The sequence below is a fragment of the Bos indicus x Bos taurus genome, chromosome 29 (assembly GCF_003369695.1).
Source record: "Bos indicus x Bos taurus breed Angus x Brahman F1 hybrid chromosome 29, Bos_hybrid_MaternalHap_v2.0, whole genome shotgun sequence".
Classification (NCBI taxonomy): Eukaryota; Metazoa; Chordata; class Mammalia; order Artiodactyla; family Bovidae; genus Bos; species Bos indicus x Bos taurus.
The window spans coordinates 3,892,343-3,910,594 of NC_040104.1; the positions used below are offsets into that span (position 1 = coordinate 3,892,343).

The following is an 18,252-nucleotide window of genomic DNA, read 5'->3' on the forward strand; positions in this document are numbered from 1 at the left end:
TTGGTTAACTTGCACAGTGACAGTTCCTCGGGCTGGGGCCTGACCCCCCAGTGTTCACGGAAGGAGGGCCCCCACCCACTCATGCACAGAGAGGTAAGCAGACCGCGCGGAGCGCCAGCAAGTCCGCCGAGAAGCTGAGGGGCCGACGGATGGTCCCCAGGCTCACCAAGGCCGTCGCTGCACACTGCGCGCTTTCTGCAGGCCAGGTGAGCTGACCTTCTGCTTTGCCCGGGAAACATCCCCTGAGAAAGACTCTCTGGCTTTGCCAAGGAGGGGAGCTCCGGAAACCAGTGTGATGGTCACTGAGTTCAGCGCACCAGGGTCCCCGGGGGATCAGCCTGGCCAACCTCCTCACTTGACAAGTTGAGAAACCGAGGCCCTGAGAAGCTGAAGTCGAGCTCCAGGGAGGCTCCTGGGGGAGCTTCGTCCTCTGCCCAGCGTCCCAGGGGAGGACCTGACCCGAGCAGGAAATGACCCCACCGGTCAGGGCGGAGAAGCCCAGCCCCTCCTCTGCGGCAGCAGTGGGGGCGTGTGCGGGTCTGGGCTCTCTCCGCTCAACCAGGAGGGTGTCAGCACTGCCCTCTGCTGTGAGCAGCTGAAGGCGGCCGCCGTCCCGCCCGCCCCCGCCCGTCCAGGAGCGGGGACACTTACGTCCTCGTCCCGCTCCAGCTCCAGGCCGGCCTCCACCAGGTTGCCCTCGTACTCCTCCCGGCGGAAGCGCTTGTCATCTTCGTGGTAGTCCAGCGGCGGCTCGGGCTCGCCCGCGCCCAGGGGGCCCGCCTTCCCGGGCAGGGGCTGGTCCTGCCGGGCGCTGCGGGCGGCTGGGCCCGCGTCGCCGTGCTGGGCCCTCCTGGCCAGCGTCCTGCCGCCCGAGGCCCTCTTGTGATGGTACACCAGGACATAGTCCACCTTGCGCTTGCCGTCGCGGAAGTACAGGCCGTACTTGCACTCGGCGTCCGGGTCCACGGACAAGGAGTTCAGCAGCTGTGGGGAGGAGACAGCCGTTGCCATCAGGGGCTCGGGATGGGCCTGCGGAGGGCAGCGCCCGGCCCAGCCACCGGCCACCCCGCCCACCCTCTCACTGCCGCCCTCTGATGGCAGGGGCCCAGACGCCTGAGCACACTGCAGAAGTCCCTGCCTTCCAGGGCCTGGCATTCAGGAGGAGCCGTCCCTGCTCACAGCATGTGCAGATGCCAACCTTGGATGCTCTCACGCAAGGGCATCCCGGCTCTGTGGAGAAGGGGTGTGGGCTGCCTGGGGAGGACCAGTGGCTCGAACAGGGTGTGGAGTCTGCAGGGCCAACCTCTCGGGGGTGCTCCTCTCACATAGGGTCCCGGGCGGAGTGGAGCAGACCGCATCTGCTTGTTGCGACTCTGCTGGCCAGTGAACCTGGTGACGGCGTGTCGAGGTGACCGCCGGCCCGTTACAGCCCTCACTCAGCCTGGCTCTGCCACTAATGAGCCATGCAGTCAGGGGCCAGGCACCTGCTGTGTTAGATGGGGTTCTCCCAGATCGACTCCCAGACCCTGAGTCGAGAATTTGGGTTCAGCGGGTGGTCTCAGGGGCCAGAGCGAGGGCAGAGGTGGTAGAGGTGGCATCAGGGCTGGGGGGAGCTGCACACGCAGTCCTGCCTCAGTTTCCCCCTCTGCCTGTCCAGGGGGCCAAGGAGATGGAGCCTGGGGGCAGGGCTCAAAGTCCAGGCACCCCCACGGGCACCATAGTGCATGGCTTCCGTGGAAATCACACCCGGCTCTCAAACTCCCGCGGGAGTCAGATGGTTGTTGAGGGTCTTAGGTTCCCCAGCAAGCTGGTCTCGGGAATAAGAGAAAATAAAATCACTCCAGGAAGAGGCCTTATTTTGCACCATTCAGAGTCCTGGGAGCTGGGCTGGGGCTAAGAAGCCGGGTCCACGGCCCGTGCCAGGAGGGCTGGAGGGCTGGGGGGCGGAAGGAGGTCCATTTCCCCTCCCCCAGCCGAGGACAGAGACCATGGATCACCCCAGCATCTTTGGTGGGTCATGGTGGACAGGCGGGAAAAAGTTGTTCACCTCCACCTGTCGGGGAAACTGAGGCCTGGTGAGGGGCACCTGAAGCGACAGTGCAGGCGGGCTGAGTCCAGCCTGGAGTCCTGGCTGCACCCAGGGACCCCCACCCAAAAGCACCAGGGACTTCCCAGTACAGCTCCACCCTCTCATGCAGTCCCTGCTCGAGGGCCACTATAATCAGAGTTACTGGATCTGGAGGAAGGTGGGGCTCTGGCGAGTGAAGCGGTCAGCCCTTACTGCCCTTGCTGACCCCTCATGGGCTGCTCCACTGGACACTGTGAGTGTCAGTGCAGCCGCCCAGCTGAGCCACGGTGCCCAGCCCCCTGCTCCCAGAACCACAGCGAAGGGTAAGGTCAGGGTGGAGGGGGGTTTGGGGCAACGAGAGCCCTCAGGTACATCCAGGCTTGGTCCCTCTCCAGCTATGAGCCCTGGGGGACACTCTACCTGCTCTGTGCTTCGGTTTCCAGCTCTGTAAAATGGGTGGATAACAGAAGCTGCCCTCACCAGCAGCTGGGAGGACTCGCTGAGTTAAAAAGCTCCGGGTCTGGGTGGACCCTCCCTCTAACTCCTGGGACAGGCACCCAGAGGCCGTCCCATCTCCCAGCCCTCCATCCCGGTGCCGACAGCAGGCGCTCATTCCCCTGGATATCCCAAGAGGGGCAGAGAAACGCACTGTCACGGAGAGCTGGCAGAGAAGGGGTTCCTTCTCCTTGCAAGGGGGGTGGGCAGAAAAGCCAGAAGGCCGCCCAGGGCAGGTTGAAGACACTGGCCAGTGCTCTGGAATGAAGCTGCTGCCGGCGGGCAGGGTGAGCGCGTGGGAGGCGGTCAGAGCCAGGTGGACACGCAGGCTCCAGGCAGGCAGGGCTGAAGGGCACACGGCCTGCTGCCAGCATCCTGGGCACACCAGACTCCCAGCGTCTCTACAGGGGGTTCCTCCTTATTTTCCAAACGGGCAACTCAGATCTCCTGAGCTGACCCAGGGGCCGTGTGCGGTGCCCGAGGGTGGGATTGCTCATCCTGGTCTCCTGCCTGCGCCATCCTCCCCAGTCTCCTCCCCCACCTCCCCCCACAGGAGTCAGGGTGCCTCATCCCCTCCTCCCTGTCTTTTTAAATGCTCGGCATTAAGCGCTCGGTTCTGGAATGAATGTATGTGTGTGTGAATGAATGACACAGGCGTGGGTTTTGCACATTGCCTCTGGTAGGGGCCACCAGATCAAGCATATGGAAGCTGGGACCCAGCCAGACCAGAGTTTAGACACTACACCCCCACTCCTGAGCTCTAAGACTCAATTTTTCCATCTGCAAAATGGGGACAAAAACATCTCCTCGACTGAGGTCATGGGATGCTTGTGAGGACCGAGTGTGATGGGAGAACTGAATGGATTTTGAAGATGAACCCCTGAGCTGCTCCAGAAAGAAAAGTGAAAGTGTTAGTTGCTCAGTCATGTCTAACTCTTTGGGACCCCTGGACTGTAGCTGGCCAGGCCCCTCTGTCCATGGGGACTCTCCAGGCAAGAATACTGGAGTGGGAGGCCATTCCCTTCTCCAGGGGATCTTCCTGATCCAGGGATCGAACCTGGGTCTCCTGCATTGCAGGCAGATTCTTTACCCTCCGAGTCACCAGGGAAGTCCAAGGAAGGTAGAAAGATGGCTCCTTGAGGTGACTGGAGAAGAGGGCAGGGGCCAAAGCTCCCCTTCACATTAGGTATGTCCTGGCCCAAGCACCATGAACAGGGAGAGGGCAGTCTACCTGCCTCTCCAGCTTCCTCTACCCGCCTCTCCAAACTCTTAGGAAAGGACAGAGGAGGAGAGTGGAGTCTTGAGTCCACACCTTGGTTGCTGCACTGGGGGCCCATGTATTCTTTCTTTATATTTATTTTTTTATTGCAGTATAGCTTGGGAATGAGTACAGATCTACAAGGCTGTGTTAATTTTTGCTGTACAGCAAAGTGATTCAGTTATACATATATACAGTCTTTTCGCAAAATATTATTTTCCTTTAGGATTTGTCACAGGATATGGACATTGTTCCCTGTGCTGTACAGTAGGACCTTGCTGTTATAAACCTGCATCTGCTAACCCCAGTCTCCCACTCCATCCTTCCCCTCCCCCTTGACAACCACAGCCTGTTCTCTATACCCAGAACCCAGTGCATTCTTTAATTTGGCTTCTTACCTGGAGTTGGAGCTCCAGGAACTGAATTCACTCATTCGTGTGTGATAGACCAAGTCAGGGCATGTCTCAAGGATCATTCTAAGAGAACCTGCTACAGTCACTTTTTCCAAAAATGGGGAAAATGAAATCAGTGACCTGAAAAATTTCTTTCCATCTTGGGACTCTCTGAATTTCAACTCCAATCTGGACATCACTCTGAAACACTTTTACTCCAAAAAAATTTAAATTAAATCACTCGCATTGCATATTAACTTATGGGCTAATTCCGTGATCCATAAACAGATCGTCTCCAACAGCAGATAAAGAGGACGCGCTCTTATCTCCCAGGCAGGCAGATGCCAGCCTGTCTCCGGGGTGTCTGGGCTTGTTGGGACACAGATTCAAGGCCACTGACAGTCCATAGTGTGAAGGAAGAAAGTAGAAACACTCAAAGATTAACACAAAGAAAACTTCATGAAATGAGTTGCACCCACCAATCTGGGCTCTAACTTTTGAGTTATCTCTTACACCTCTTTCTACAGGAACAAGGAAATGACCTTTACCCTTGAACTTGGGAATGAGAATGAGGAGAGGCACAGACAAGGAGGCTGGGGCAGGGTTTATTCTGATGGCCTATGTAAATGACGTTGACACCCCCAGGATGGGATGCAAGTCTGGGAACCGGATGGGGACTTTCTGAAAGCAGTCCACACCCTCTGGGCTTCATCTGCAAGGAGCCGCCTTTGCTGGGTGACTCAGGGTAGTGAATGAACAACAATCATTGGCATGAGCAGTCTTGGGGATGCCCTGCGAGGCTCTCCCTGGCACAGCGCCTGCCCAGCAGCACAGACAGGCCCCCGGCTCCTGGAGCCGCTGTGTCCAGCCTCCCTGAGGCCATCTCTCTCCGGTGGGACACTGCTCAGCCCGCCTTCCTGTGGCCATGTGCCCCTGATTCACAGGCCTGCAAGCCCATCATACCTGGAACCTCCCCACAGTAAGAGCTGTGCGCAAAGGAAGACTCACCAGTCTCCTCTGGGCTTATCTACTTGTTTCTGGATGGTGGAGACCTTGAAGGAAGGGCCGAGTGGCCTCTCTGCAGACTTTGTGGTTTGGGGGGAGTAGAGAGGGGAGTTCTAGATGGGGGTGGGCCATGGGTCCCTGAAGTAAAGCTCCAGAGCCCAGGGGCCATCTGTTAAGAGCTCCATTTTTCATTTCACAACCTGTCTCTCTCAAGTTGAATCTGGTCAACCTCTGGAATGTCTGTTTCTCTTCATTATCTTGGCTGCCACCCCTATCTCATGCCTCCTAACCCGTGCACCCCTCCTTCCCACCTGTGAGTCTTCATATACGCCATTTCCTTGTACTGAAGGCCCCACCCCACCCAATTATGGATATAACCGGCCCCCTCTCCTCCAGAATGTTCATCCCTCCAGCAGGCTGTCCCTGGAAACCCGCCTCTGTGTCTTGGCTCTTCCGAGCTCACCTCCCAGCTGGTTGGTGACACAAGACAGTCATCTGCCCCCCTCTGGCCCCTGCTTTTTCATCTGCCGGAACAACACCTACCCTCCATGGCTACCGAGGGAGTGAAATGACTTAACACACGGCGACTGGCCCATCGCCCTGGAAGCATCCCCTGTCGCTGTCCTGGGTAACCTCCACTACTGCTCCTTGAGCCCCAGCTGGGCGGGGTCCCCTGCTCGTCCCCTCTGGGGGTGCCCAGGATCCCACAGGGCCCGGCACACAGCAGACACACACAGTGTGGGCTGAAGCGATGACCGCTAAGCTTCCAAGGCCACCACCAACAGCGGTCCCTAACACTCCCAGCATTTTGGAGCAGGCCCAGCTATAAAAGACACCCCAAAGCCCGTGGGAGCCCGGTTGTGATCTGAGGCTGGGGGTCTCTGCCTTTCCTGGAACATACGCCACCGGCACCTCCCTGGATGCCCCCACCGACTCCAGCAGAGGCTAGAGAGGCAGGCAGGAATAACCCTGGACTTGGTTAGAGCAGAACAGGGCAGCTGGGGCTTCCGCATCTCCCGGGGAGGGGCCCGGGCGGTGCTTGGCGGAAGGGGGGAGACAGGGGAGTCTATTTTCTGGCCCCAGAGCCAGCAGAGTCAGCGGGGCTCCCTGGCTGAGGCACTGGTCTCAGCCCTTTCCTCTTCTGGCAAACTTTGTTCCAACTTTAAGCCAAAACCCTCAAGGGCGAATTCTGACCTGGGATCAGAGGAGACCCCGCTAGGGTCTCGTGGTCACCTGGTCGGGTAGGTGCTGGCCCACACGGCCTGGCTACCATCCAGGCCAGGCGCAAACGCGGGGCTGGGGACCCGGGCGAGCGCGGAAAGACCGACCGGCCCGGCGCCTGCTGCCCGGGGTGTGGGGAGCTCCCAGGCCGGGCATCCCGCACGGAGGCGCGCGGCTGTGGCCCGAGGCTGACGGCGCGGTGGGGCCTGGAGGCTGCCACCCTCCCCGGGCGAGGCGGCTTCCCCACCCCCACCCGTTGCCCCAAATCGGCACCAACGGGAAGGCAGCGTCCCACCCGGGGCCCTAGCCGCGGGCTCGCGCTCGAGCTGGGGGCGAAGCGGCTGCGGGCGGGGTCTCGGGGCCGAGGTGGGTGGGCGCGTGCCTGCGGCGGGGCCCACGTGCGCCGCTGGGCGCCCCCCAAGCGCCTAGAGCCCGGCGGACCCAGCGCCTCCCGTCCCGCCCTCCCCGGGCGCGGCGCAGGTGCGCGGCCCTCCCTGGCGATCGCGGCTGGCGGCCGCCCGCACTCACCGTGCCCTCGGACGGCAGGTAGCCGATGTCCTCGATGGCGCAGATGTTGATGATGTGGACGCTGCGGTCCTCGGCCGGGAGCGTCGAGTACTTCTCGTTGACCCTCATCGCGGCCGCCTGTGCGCCGGGACCGCCGGGCGGCGCGCCCTCCCCATCCACGGCCCCGGCGGCCTCTGCAAGCGGACAGGCGGCGTTCGGGCGCGCTGGCTCGCAGGGGGCCGGGCCTCCCGCTCCGCCCGCCGCCCGCGTCGCCCGGCCCCGGCCCGGCCCCGGCCCGGCCCCGGCCCCGCGCGCCGCGGTGCAGGAGCGCCCACCCTGCGGGTCCCGTGCCCGCTCGGGCCTGAACGCCCCCCCGGCTTCCTTCGCCTTCAAGAAAGATACCAGCGCTGTGCGCTCGCTTATGCCGGGGCGGCGTCCACGCGGGTCAGATTTTCCGTAGAAATTTAAACACAGGAAGAAAGTATTCCATTCCTGCGGAGCCCCACCAAGTTTTATTTTTATCCGAGGAAAGTGCCCCTCGAGCTGCTTTTGACGGAGGCCAGGGTGTCACAGCAGGGAGGGAACGTCCACTAGCCCCCACCTTCAAGAAAAGTCCTGCTGCGGGTCACCTTGCAGCCGAGAGAGACACTTCTGAGGTTGGAGTCACTAATGCTCTCCCTGCCTCTTCCCGCTCCACCCCTGGCTGACTCCTGGTGGCCACTCAGCTCTCACCTCCTCCTGGGAGCCTCCCCTGCTTGCTGCGTGCCCGCCCTGTCCAGCTCCTCCCCGAAGCCCCCACTTACCGAATATTTAGTACTTTTGTGCCCAACCATGAGCAGAGTCTGGAACACAGTTCATCTCATAGAACCCACAGCCTGAGCCTCCTGTTGCAGAGGGGGCTGGGGGTTTCAGAGGCCAAGAACAGGGGGTGGGCCCCTGCAGAGCTGCCTGCACTCCTTGTGTGATCTCTGCTACCTCCCTGAGGGATGGGGAAGGTGGCTTTGATCTCTCTCCTCCCTGGGCTAGCAGGGGCCCGGCCCCTGGTAGGTGTTCCTGGGTCATTTTTAATCCTCCGTCCCTGCAGGAGGGGGATGAAGGTCTCCAGAGGCAGCCATGCTCCGCTTTAGCCTTTGGGGTTCACACTAGCAACCCTGCCCAGTGGGGATGGTATCTCCTTTTTTCCTGCCTCTCCATTTCCCGTTTGTTCCTCTAGGTATGTTCCGAATGCCACTTCCTCCAGAAAGCCACCCTGGACGGCCCCTCACTCAGGCCCAAGAGCGTGTCTATACCTCGACGACAGCACTTTCTTTACTCCGCTTGGTCTTGCAGTGGGTTCCTGCAGTTGCTGCTGTGACACAGTCCATGAGTCAGAGTCGGAACCACTGAGCGACCAGCACTTTCACTGGTTTCATTTTCCATACAGTTGATGCTCAATAGTTGCACGGCCGGAAAAGCAGAGACATTATTTTGCCAACAAAGGTTCGTCTAGTCAAGGCTATGGTTTTTCCTGTGGTCATGTATGGATGTGAGAGTTGGACTGTGAAGAAGGCTGAGCGCCAAAGAATTGATGCTTTTGAACTGTGGTGTTGGAGAAGACTCTTGAGAGTCCCTTGGACTGCAAGAAGATCCAACCAGTCCATTCTGAAGGAGATCAGCCCTGGGATTTCTTTGGAAGGAATGATGCTAAAGCTGAAACTCCAGTACTTTGGCCACCTCATGTGAAGAGTTGACTCATTGGAAAAGACTCTGATGCTGGGAGGGATTGGGGGCAGGAGGAGAAGGGGACGACAGAGGATGAGATGGCTGGATGGCATCACTGACTCGATGGATGTGAGTCTGAGTGAACTCCGGGAGTTGGTGTTGGACAGGGAGGCCTGGCGTGCTGCGATTCATGGGGTCACAAAGAGTCCGACACGACTGAGCGACTGATCTGATGTGATCTGAGGAGCATTCAGGGTCTACAGAAATGATGGCAAGCTGCCTTCTAAGGTCCTGGTAGCAGCAGCCTGTTTTGGCTTCAAGAATGGATTCTGGGATCGGACAGGATGGGGTGGGGGAGACGGGGTGGGGGAGACGGGGTGGCTTCTGTTTCCGCTCTGGCACTGTCCAGCCCTGTGACCTTGGGCCAGTCTCCTTAAACCTCATGGAGCCTCCGTCTTCTCCCGTGAATGTCTAGTGTGTGTGAGCTCAGTCCTGGGCTGCGGGGAGCAGCGCTGGGCAGTGGCGGCCATGGTCAAGATCACTACTCCTGTCATCTTGTCATTGCCATGACCTTCTCCCCTCCCCCATTCAGGCTCAAGTCTGTCAGTTTCTTGAACTTGGAGAAAAGCAAGAAGGTTACTCCATCCTTGGGCTGGCCTTGCCAACAGGAGCTGAGTGGCACTAAAGGACTCTTTGCCTACTACACCTTGGACAGCTAGAGTTGGTTTGGAGAAGTGTGCTGGCTGCCCAAAGGCCCATCAGAAACAGTTTTCCACGGTCTCTGCCACACCTGGGAGATCTTGCCCCTTAAAGTTCAGGTTTTTGAGATTGGGAAGACTCATCACACACACACAGAGGATTATGTAACTTCCTTCATCCTTCTTGGTAAACCACCAGGACTGGGTAACCTTAATGTACCATCTTTCTAAATTCATTTTTAAGTGGCAAAGAGTCTTGCTGACGTCAGTGAGATACAGTTTGTGAAGAAAGAGCGAAAAGGTAATTCCTCGGCTCTGGGGACATTGACATTCCCACACGTTTGGGAGGTGATGCTTGACCACTGACCCGGGACGGGCTCTGGGGCTTGTGCCTGAGACCCGGGGGCTGCAGGGAGGGGACCGTGTCTTAGGCTGGGCAGCTCCCTGTGTCCTCCCAGGCCAGTGCTCCCTGCGGCATCACCTCAAAGGCTGTGTTTCTCCTCTTGTCTCTGTGGTTCATGCCTTCGCGTGTTCAAGCTATCTGCTTGCCTGTACAGCATCCCTTTCTCCGCTGCACATCAGTAGATGTCCCTGTTCTGCTCCCCTCCCTCATCCGTTTCCTCCTGCCCCCTCTCCTAGTCTTCCCAGGAGGATGGTGTAGAGGTGCTTCATCAAAAGGAGGGGAAGTGCCCAGAGCAGGTACAAGGATGTGTCAGCCGGGACCAACTCTGACTGCGGGCTGCTTACGGCCTGGACCAGGGGCGGAGGTGGGGTTGTGGCTCTTGGATCTGGGGATCCCAGGGACCAACAAGAAGTGAAAACAACATTCCTCTCAAATCAGGAAGGGGGGATGGGATTCTTCTAGAGAGATGCCTCTAGAAGTAGTGCGAGTAGAAGGACTTCGCACGCATGCATGCTAAGTCGCTCCAGTTGTGTCCGACGCTTTGCGACAACATGGACTGTATCCCGCCAGGCCCCTCTGTCCATGGGATTCTCCAGGCAAGATACTGCAGTGGGTTGCCATGCCCTCCTCCAGGGGATCTTCCCGACCCAGGGATCGAACCTACATCTCTTATATCTCCTGCACTGGCAGGCAGGTCTTTACCACTAGTGCCCTCCTGGGGAGCCCCGAAAGACTTTAAAGAGTGCCTTGTGTTCTGGTGATGGTTTCTCCTTCTGGGTTCGCTGCCTTCCGTTGGCTGTCTCACGGGCCGTCACGTTGGAATTCTGTCTCTCCTCTGAGTCGCTATTTGCTTATAAACAGATTTTCTAGATAAACTGTTGCATCGACTTTGCGTTTTCTTCTTTTTTGACTCAGTGATTCTCATGGTTGAAAATCCACGGGGACTGGTTTCACCAGCAGGGTTAATTCTCGTTCACGAGTTACTAAAACCCGGGCTCATTAACTTTTATTATGGGAAGATCTGGACCTCCCGGCTCGCTGTGTTCCACCACCGTGCTGCCCTTTCCTGTCCCTGTGACGTCACCCACCATTGGGCACTTTCGGCTTTGCTGACATTTTTAATAGTCCCCAGGAGTGCAGGCACAAAGTGACAAGGGACACAGGAGAGGAGACTTAGCACACAGCTGGCTGAGTGTCTCCTCTGCAAGAAGCTCTAGAGGGGCTCCTTTCCGCTTTGGAACATCAGTTTCATTTCCTGCACGTCGGGTGTGATCAAGAACGTCTTGCCGTCTGCCTGCCTAGTGCACATGTCTGAGCCTTGCCGGGCGAGCAAATCAAGCTTTGCAGAGCAAGCAGAAGAGGGCATGGTGAGCCCGAGGCAGGGGTCATTCCCGCCAGGGTCTCTCTGATACGGTGCTCTGCCGGATGGTGTGGGTGGGGATGGGGTCTCTCCGCTTGGCTCTAAACACAGCTGGAGCTGGACCGTAATTTGCCTGGGGGCGGTCCTGTGCCGTGTAGGATGCTCAGCAGCCTCCCTGACTCCCTCCCACCCCTCCCTCCCCAGTGTGACAACCAAACACATCTCCAGACATTGTCAGGTGTCCCCTGGGGCAAAACCACTCCCTGTTGAGAACCCTGCTCCCAGGCATCAAAGGGAGACCCAGGAGGTTGATCTTCCCACCTCTGTTTCTCTGATGAGGACGGAAGCCTAGCGAGGTCCTTGGCTTTTTATTAGAGGCTCATGAGGTGGGAGTTTGGGGTTGTTTTTAATAAAATACACAGATGCCTCCCTGTCCCCCAGAGCTGCTCTCATTTGGTGGAGGGGCTGGCAGAATCCAGGGCACGCCAGTCTGCTCTGCCCCTCAGTTCTGGCCATGCCTGCTCGGGGAGCCGTCTTCCCAGGATGGATCTCTGTGCTCAGTGGTGCTAAATAAATGCTGCTGAGTCATGGGCTTCCCGGGTGGGGAGAGGAGCATGGAAGAAGTGAGAAGCTCATGACTCAGGGCTATTGTGAGCGCAGGCCCCCCCATCCTCCGCTAGCTGGGCCCCTCGCCCCCCTTGCCTTGGAATATCCGGTGGGCAATCCCTGTAGAAAGAAATGAATGCCCTACAGGTATATGACCTAACCTGCTAAAACTGACTGGGATGTAATTATCCCCAAGGGAGACATGCCTGGGGCATTTATAACTGAGATACGGTGGGCGGGAGACTGGACCCCTGTCATTTCCTTCCCTTGAATGATGTCAGAACCCTGAGCAGAAGCTGGCGAGCTGCAGCTGGACGGGGACACTCTGCGGGCATGGAGTCTGCCAGCTCAGGGCTCTGGACCGCGGCCAAAGCATGAAGTTCTGTCTGGGGGATTTCCCCCCACAACGGAATCCATGGATGTTGTTTCCATCAGCGGGTTTTCAGACGTTAATCCAAGGCCTGCCTTTTGAGAATTCCTAGGAACTCTAAAAACACGCCCAGGGTAAGTTAGAACCCAGCTCCTCACCTCCTGGAAGCCCTTCTGGCTTGACTGGCATTGCTCATCTCTGTTCTGCTGCCTCCTTCCAGGCACTCAAGCCCATTTCTGCTCCACCCTCCTCATGCCTTCTGCTTTATTCCTGCACTCTTCACCACCCCTCCTATCTTTGGCACAATACAGATTTCCCTGTTTGTTTATTTGTTTAACAAGCAGTGGGGCAGCACTTACTACAAGCCAGAAGCGTGCTAAGCTCTCTGCAAACATCAACTCACATTCTTACAGTGATTACAACCAGCTGCAAGTGGATTCACACAGATGTATCCCCTCCCCAGCCCTGACCCTGCCTGGGGTCCTTTCTTTGGAGATTTGGGGAGAAGTCCAGACCGAGTTTCCAACAGTTCCTTCACACTAGTGATCCTACAGGTATCATGACCCAAATCCCCATGATGATGAAGCCTGAGCATCAGAAATCCCACCCACCAGAGATAGAATGCAGGATGCGACTGGGCCAGCCCTGGACCACCCTGCCCAGCAGAGTGTGGAGACTCTGCTCACAGTATGCTGATTGCCTGCTTCTTAAAATGAAAGCCCCATCCAAAGGCCTAATGTTCCTTCTTGGGGCTTGAAAGAATGAAATAGCTTCAGCCTGCCCTGCTCTGAGTAGCAGCCATTTCCTTTCATCAACGTTCTCCAAGAGAATAAAAGATTTCCAAGTGCCACACACAGGTCACTCTCATCTGGGCTTACACCACACTAGGTGAGCTTTCAGGATCGTGGAGCCCCTGAGAGATGAGAACGAGGTGCTCTGGGCAGAAGGTGGCGTGAATCCCCAGTCTGCAGAGCTGGGATGTTGCTCAGCCAGTGCCCTTGGAGTGTGTGAACCCAGGGAGTTGCTCTCACCCACACAGCCCAGCCGCCTGCCTCTTCCACACGCACGCGTGCACATATCGAAGTGCATCACACGCATTATTGCCTCCTGCGTTCAGTGGCCACACACAACCCTCTATTTCCCTAAAGACCCTTATGTCACAGCCTGGGTTGGCTACCTGAGTCTCCTTCTAGAGCGGATCCTCTTGGACTACCCTGTGTGACCTTACATGGCTTCCCCAAAGATCAAGCAAAACCAGAAATCCTTGGACGGAAGACCAGGCTTAGCTGTCGTTATGGGAAGATCCTGGAGCTTTCCTGTGAGATTCCAGAGTCAGAATAAAAGATCTGGGTTTTTGTGGGGCCATGACCTTTCCCAGCAAAGCTCGCTGTTCCTGTCGTTGTGCCTTCGCTTGTGAGTGGTTCAGGGCAGAGCTTCTGTTTTGTGTCACGACCTCCGCTAGGTCCAGAGCCTCCATCCTGCAGCCGAGCTGCTGGGCTGCAAGCTTCTCTCGGGTACAAGCTCACTGCATCCAGTGTTCTGGGGCTTGCCTGGCTGGACACCTAGCCCAAAGCAAAGACCCGATGTTTTGGGGAGGTGTGAAAGAGCAGATGAACAGGGGCACCAGCTCTTCCTGTCCCAGTGCTGGTGATCAGAACTTGGAACTTCCTCTGGGTTTGGCACCCTGGAACTCATCCTCCTGGTGTAACTTTCTCATGCATTAAAGGAGTAGATTTTAGAGCCTTATGCAACAGCACTGTCCAGTAGGAACGTGATGTGAACCACCGGCAATTTGCAATGCTGAAATAGCTATGCAATATTTCAGTTGCTAAGTCATGTCCGACCCTTTGCGACCGCATGGACTGCAGCACGCCAGGCTTCCCTGTCCTTCACTATCTCCCAGAGTTTGCTCAAATTCATGTCCATTGAGTCGGTGATGCTCTCTAACCATCTCATCCTCTGCTGTATTACAAGAATAAAAATCATCAGGGAAACTGATAAAATACCGTGTGTAGTTTGTTCTATAAAATGTTATCTTTTCAACATGTGATCTGTATAAAAACTGTTGAAGAGCTAGTTGACATTCTTTTTGCCCCGTAAGAATTTGAGATCTAATGTGTGTTTTATGCGTGCACAGAATATCCCAGTTCAGACAAGCCCTGTTTCAAGGGCCTGAACAGCCCAGCTACTGTTACATAGCCCAGCTACATAACAAGAAGCCTTTTCTTATTATGCAGGGCAACTGTGTTGGATGGCTGTTATTTCTGCTTTATGTTTTCTGTGTTTTCTAAGATTTCTGCGATGAACACAAATTAGTTTTATCACCAGGAAAAGGGAGACTATTATGAAAAACTCTGACATACCATACTGCCTGTGGGGTTATATCAGACCCTTTTGATTGAGGAAAAATGGCCACTTTAGGAAACCACCTTTGCTAAGGGCCAATTGGAGACACATTCCTAAAATATTTTGACAGTTTAGTCTTTAATTACAAACCTCTCTGATTACACGGATGGCCACACAGGCTTTTTAGTGGAGGAGGAAAGAGAACTCTCTATTTCCAGACCTGAAAGGCATCATCTGACCCACCGGAGGGCATCCTCCGTGGTCCTCAAGCTAAGCACCAGTTCAGCCACGTGTGAGCTGTCTGTGCCCACTACCTGAGCGTGGGAGCAGATGTTGTCTGAGATGCTGGCCCAGAGCATGGGGTGGGGTGTCTTCTCCTGCTGCCCAGAGGACTCCTCGACCCTTGGGCTCCTGGCCCCTGGCTCTTCTGATAGCACTGCCTGGGCTGAAGGGGGGAGGGGTCTTTCATTCACTCACCCATGACTTACCCACTCCTTCATTCACTCACTCATTGATTCATCCGTTCACTCGTTCACTCATTCATCATTCTCACATTCATTCATTCAGATCACTCACTCATTCACTCATTCGCTCATTCACAGATGCGCTCATTCATTCATTCATCCATTCACTCATCTGCTTGCCCATCCCTGCACTCGTCCTCTGGTTGCCTACCCCATCCATCCATTTCTGTTTCTCTCTGCAGATTTCACCCCACCCCCCACCCACTGCATAATTCCCTTCATTGTCTCCTTTCTTGTCTGCCCCACCCCTTCTCTTGGCTAGAATGTCAGCTCCGGGCTATTTTGTTGTGATTCATTCAGTGACTTCAGATTTCCGTGCCTGAAAATGACACCAGAAAGTAAGCCATGAGGACCGAGGGCAAAGGAACAGAACTGAGCCGGTCGTTCAGTGAGTGTGGGCCCTGAAGCATTTTCTATTAAGATGTGAAATATTTGGAGGAAGGGAGAGAGTGAGAGAGAGGAATGTCTGTGTAACCCACGAGGAATTCACTTGGCCCCTTCAACCTCTGCGCACGCATGCATGCACGCACGCACGCACACACATACACACATGGTCACACAGAGACCAACTCATCCTAAAGCATTAAACATGGGCCCACAGCGTGTAACCTCCCCCTGAGGCAGGAGGTAGATGGGCCACCCACCCTGGAAAGCAGCTGACGTTCATTCCCCGTGGACAGAAACTCCAAAATATCAATTGTATGACAACCGAAAGAGGAGGCTGGGCCCTGCCCTGATAAAAGATAAGAGACCACGGATTTCTCATTCTCAAAGTCAAGGAGCCCTTCCCAACTAGAAAGTTCCTTGGAGGTCAGAGAGGGGACACCACCTGACGTAAGTGATGTCAACTACCCATAGGCCACTTCTCCAGAATCCATTTCGGCTGAGAGACGCTCACGCACACGTGGGAGTTTCCTCAAGTAAACCAAATAGGGACTCAGAACCCGGCAAAGCAAGATGATTGGCCAAAGGAAGTGAAGCGAAGTCGCGTGTCCGACACTTAATGACCCCATGGACTGTAGCCCGCCAGGCTCCTCTGTCCATGGGATTTTCCAGGTAAGAGTACTGGAGTGGATTACCATTCCCTTCTCCAGGGGATCTTTCCAACCCAGGATTGAACTTGTGCCTCCTGCATTGCAAGCAGACACTTTACCATCTGAGCCACCGGGGATGCCCCAAATGAAACCCAGAAGCGATGCCCCATAAAAGTGATTCAAACCACCACAAGGGCACGACTCTCCCTGTGAGTCGCCCTGTGTGTCTACATACGTACAGTACTCTTTTTCCTTCTGATAAACACTTGTTTCTCTACTTTTCATCTTCGTGGGAATTCTTTTCTGCAAAGCCAAAGGGCCAGGGCCTTGTCGCTGACCACTGGTCTAGTGGCTAGGATCTGGGGCTCTCACCACTGCGGCCTGACCTCAACCTCTGGCTGGAAACTGATGCCTCACTTCAAGCTGCTTCAGGCCGAGGCCACGGAGGTCACGTCCTCACACTTACACGGTCCACCCAGAAGTTCATCCCCACCGCAACCCAGATCCTCCAGGATCTGCAGTCCTGCAGATCTCAGAGGGTCCAGGCCTGCCCCTTCTGTGGTGCCTGCACCCTGGCCTACAACACCATCACTTCCCAAAGCGGTGTCTGAGAGCCAGTTTCTCTGCTTGGAGTGTGAGAATTATTACATCTGAAATCAGGCTTTATGGAAAACCAAATGTCTTCTTTTTCGCTCCCTGCCTTGCTGAAGCTCCAATACTTTGGCCACCTGATGTGAAAAGACCCTGATGCTGGGAAAGACTGAGGGCAGGAGGAGAAGGGGGCAACAGAGGATGAGATGGTGGGATGGCATCATTGACTCAGTGCACATGAGTTTGAGCAAACTCTTGGAGTTAGTGAAGGACAGGGAAGCCTGGCGTGTTTCAGCCCTTGGTTTCCCAAAGAGTCAGACACGACTGAACAGAACAACAAGAACAACAACAACAACTCCTTCCACCCACCCTTAAGTGGCAGGAGAACCCCTTGGAGGAGGAATTTTTAATTAATTGATGTCTTATTCCACAATTCTATTCTCAGGGCAAGTTCCTTGAGGTGTTTATAACCATCCACTTTTCCCTCCTGCTTGGACTGCAAGGAGATCCAACCAGTCCATTCTGAAGGACATCCGCCCTGGGATTTCTTTGGAAGGAATGATGCTAAAGCTGAAACTCCAGTACTTTGGCCACTTCATGCAAAGAGTTGACTCACTGGAAAAGACTCTGATGCTGGGAGGGATTGGGGGCAGGAGGAGAAGGGGATGACAGAGGACGAGATGGCTGGATGGCATCACCGACTCGATGGACATGAGTTTGAGTGAACTCTGGGAGTTGGTGATGGACAGGGAGGCCTGGTGTGCTGCAATTCATGGGGTCGCAAAGAGTCCGATACGACTGAGCCATTGAACTGAACTGAACTTCTTCCCTATTTGGCAGAGAGGCTGACCTCTGACCTCAGCCCCAGACCCCTCCTCTTCCTGGAGGAGTCACTCCTGGCTCCTTCCAGACCCTTTCAGAAGAGAAAGCCCACCTGGTCCTTTGTTGGGGAGGACATCAGTGCTCCCAATTCCTTTTGTTAGGCAGTTAGAATAGAAAAAAGGAGTCCAAGATGGTGGTTAGAGGAAGCTGTGATTAGAAGAACCGCGCAGAGCACAAAGAAAGAATGGGAAAGCCCACAAAAAGGGGCACCGCAGGCTACAGCGGGAATCTCCGGGGGAAGGCACGCCCAGCACACCCCTTTGCCTGATTGGCCTTGAGCACATGCCTTATTTACATTCCCTTCCCTGATTGGTCTTGGGTACAAGCCCTGTTTTGCCTGGGACAGAACCAATCAGGGTTCCGGGACGCTTAGGGGAGGGAACAAAGGACATAAAAAGGGAGACCTAACCGGAGTGGAACCACTCCCATGGGGGTGGGTCTGCTCTTACGTCTTGAGCGTGTACTACTTGCTGCTTGCCTAGCAAATCTTGCCTGCCTGAACTGTCCTGGCCTGTCCTTTCAATTCTTTGCTAGGATGAGAAAAGAACCGAGGGAAAAACACCGACCTGATAATTTCAAAAGGAAAACAAGGGGGACAAAAGACTCCAGATGGTGTCGAGATGGGTCCAGGCCCTTGTGAGCAGATGCACGTCAATCGCAAGACTCCAGATGGTGTCGAGATGGGTCCAGGCCCTTGTGAGCAGATGCACGTCAATCGCTTTGTGAGGAGAAGTGTATTGAGGGGGCGCTCTGCCATCCAGGGGGAGTCCAAACCTCTCGGCACCCCCAGC

At 55.8% G+C, this 18,252-nt stretch overlaps 1 protein-coding gene across 8 annotated transcripts in view; it reads right to left on the minus strand.

The window, feature by feature from the left end:
- The window catches only part of ANO1 (anoctamin 1), a 172,487-nt gene that overhangs the window by 89,059 nt on the left and 65,176 nt on the right, over positions 1-18,252 (minus strand). For all 8 annotated transcript variants that reach the window (XM_027531437.1, XM_027531435.1, XM_027531439.1 and 5 more), the window contains exons 2-3: positions 6,968-7,140; positions 652-984 (exon numbers count right to left, since the gene is read on the minus strand). In XM_027531437.1, coding sequence (XP_027387238.1) covers positions 652-984; positions 6,968-7,140 — 506 coding nt within the window. The remainder of the gene's footprint in view (positions 1-651; positions 985-6,967; positions 7,141-18,252) is intronic.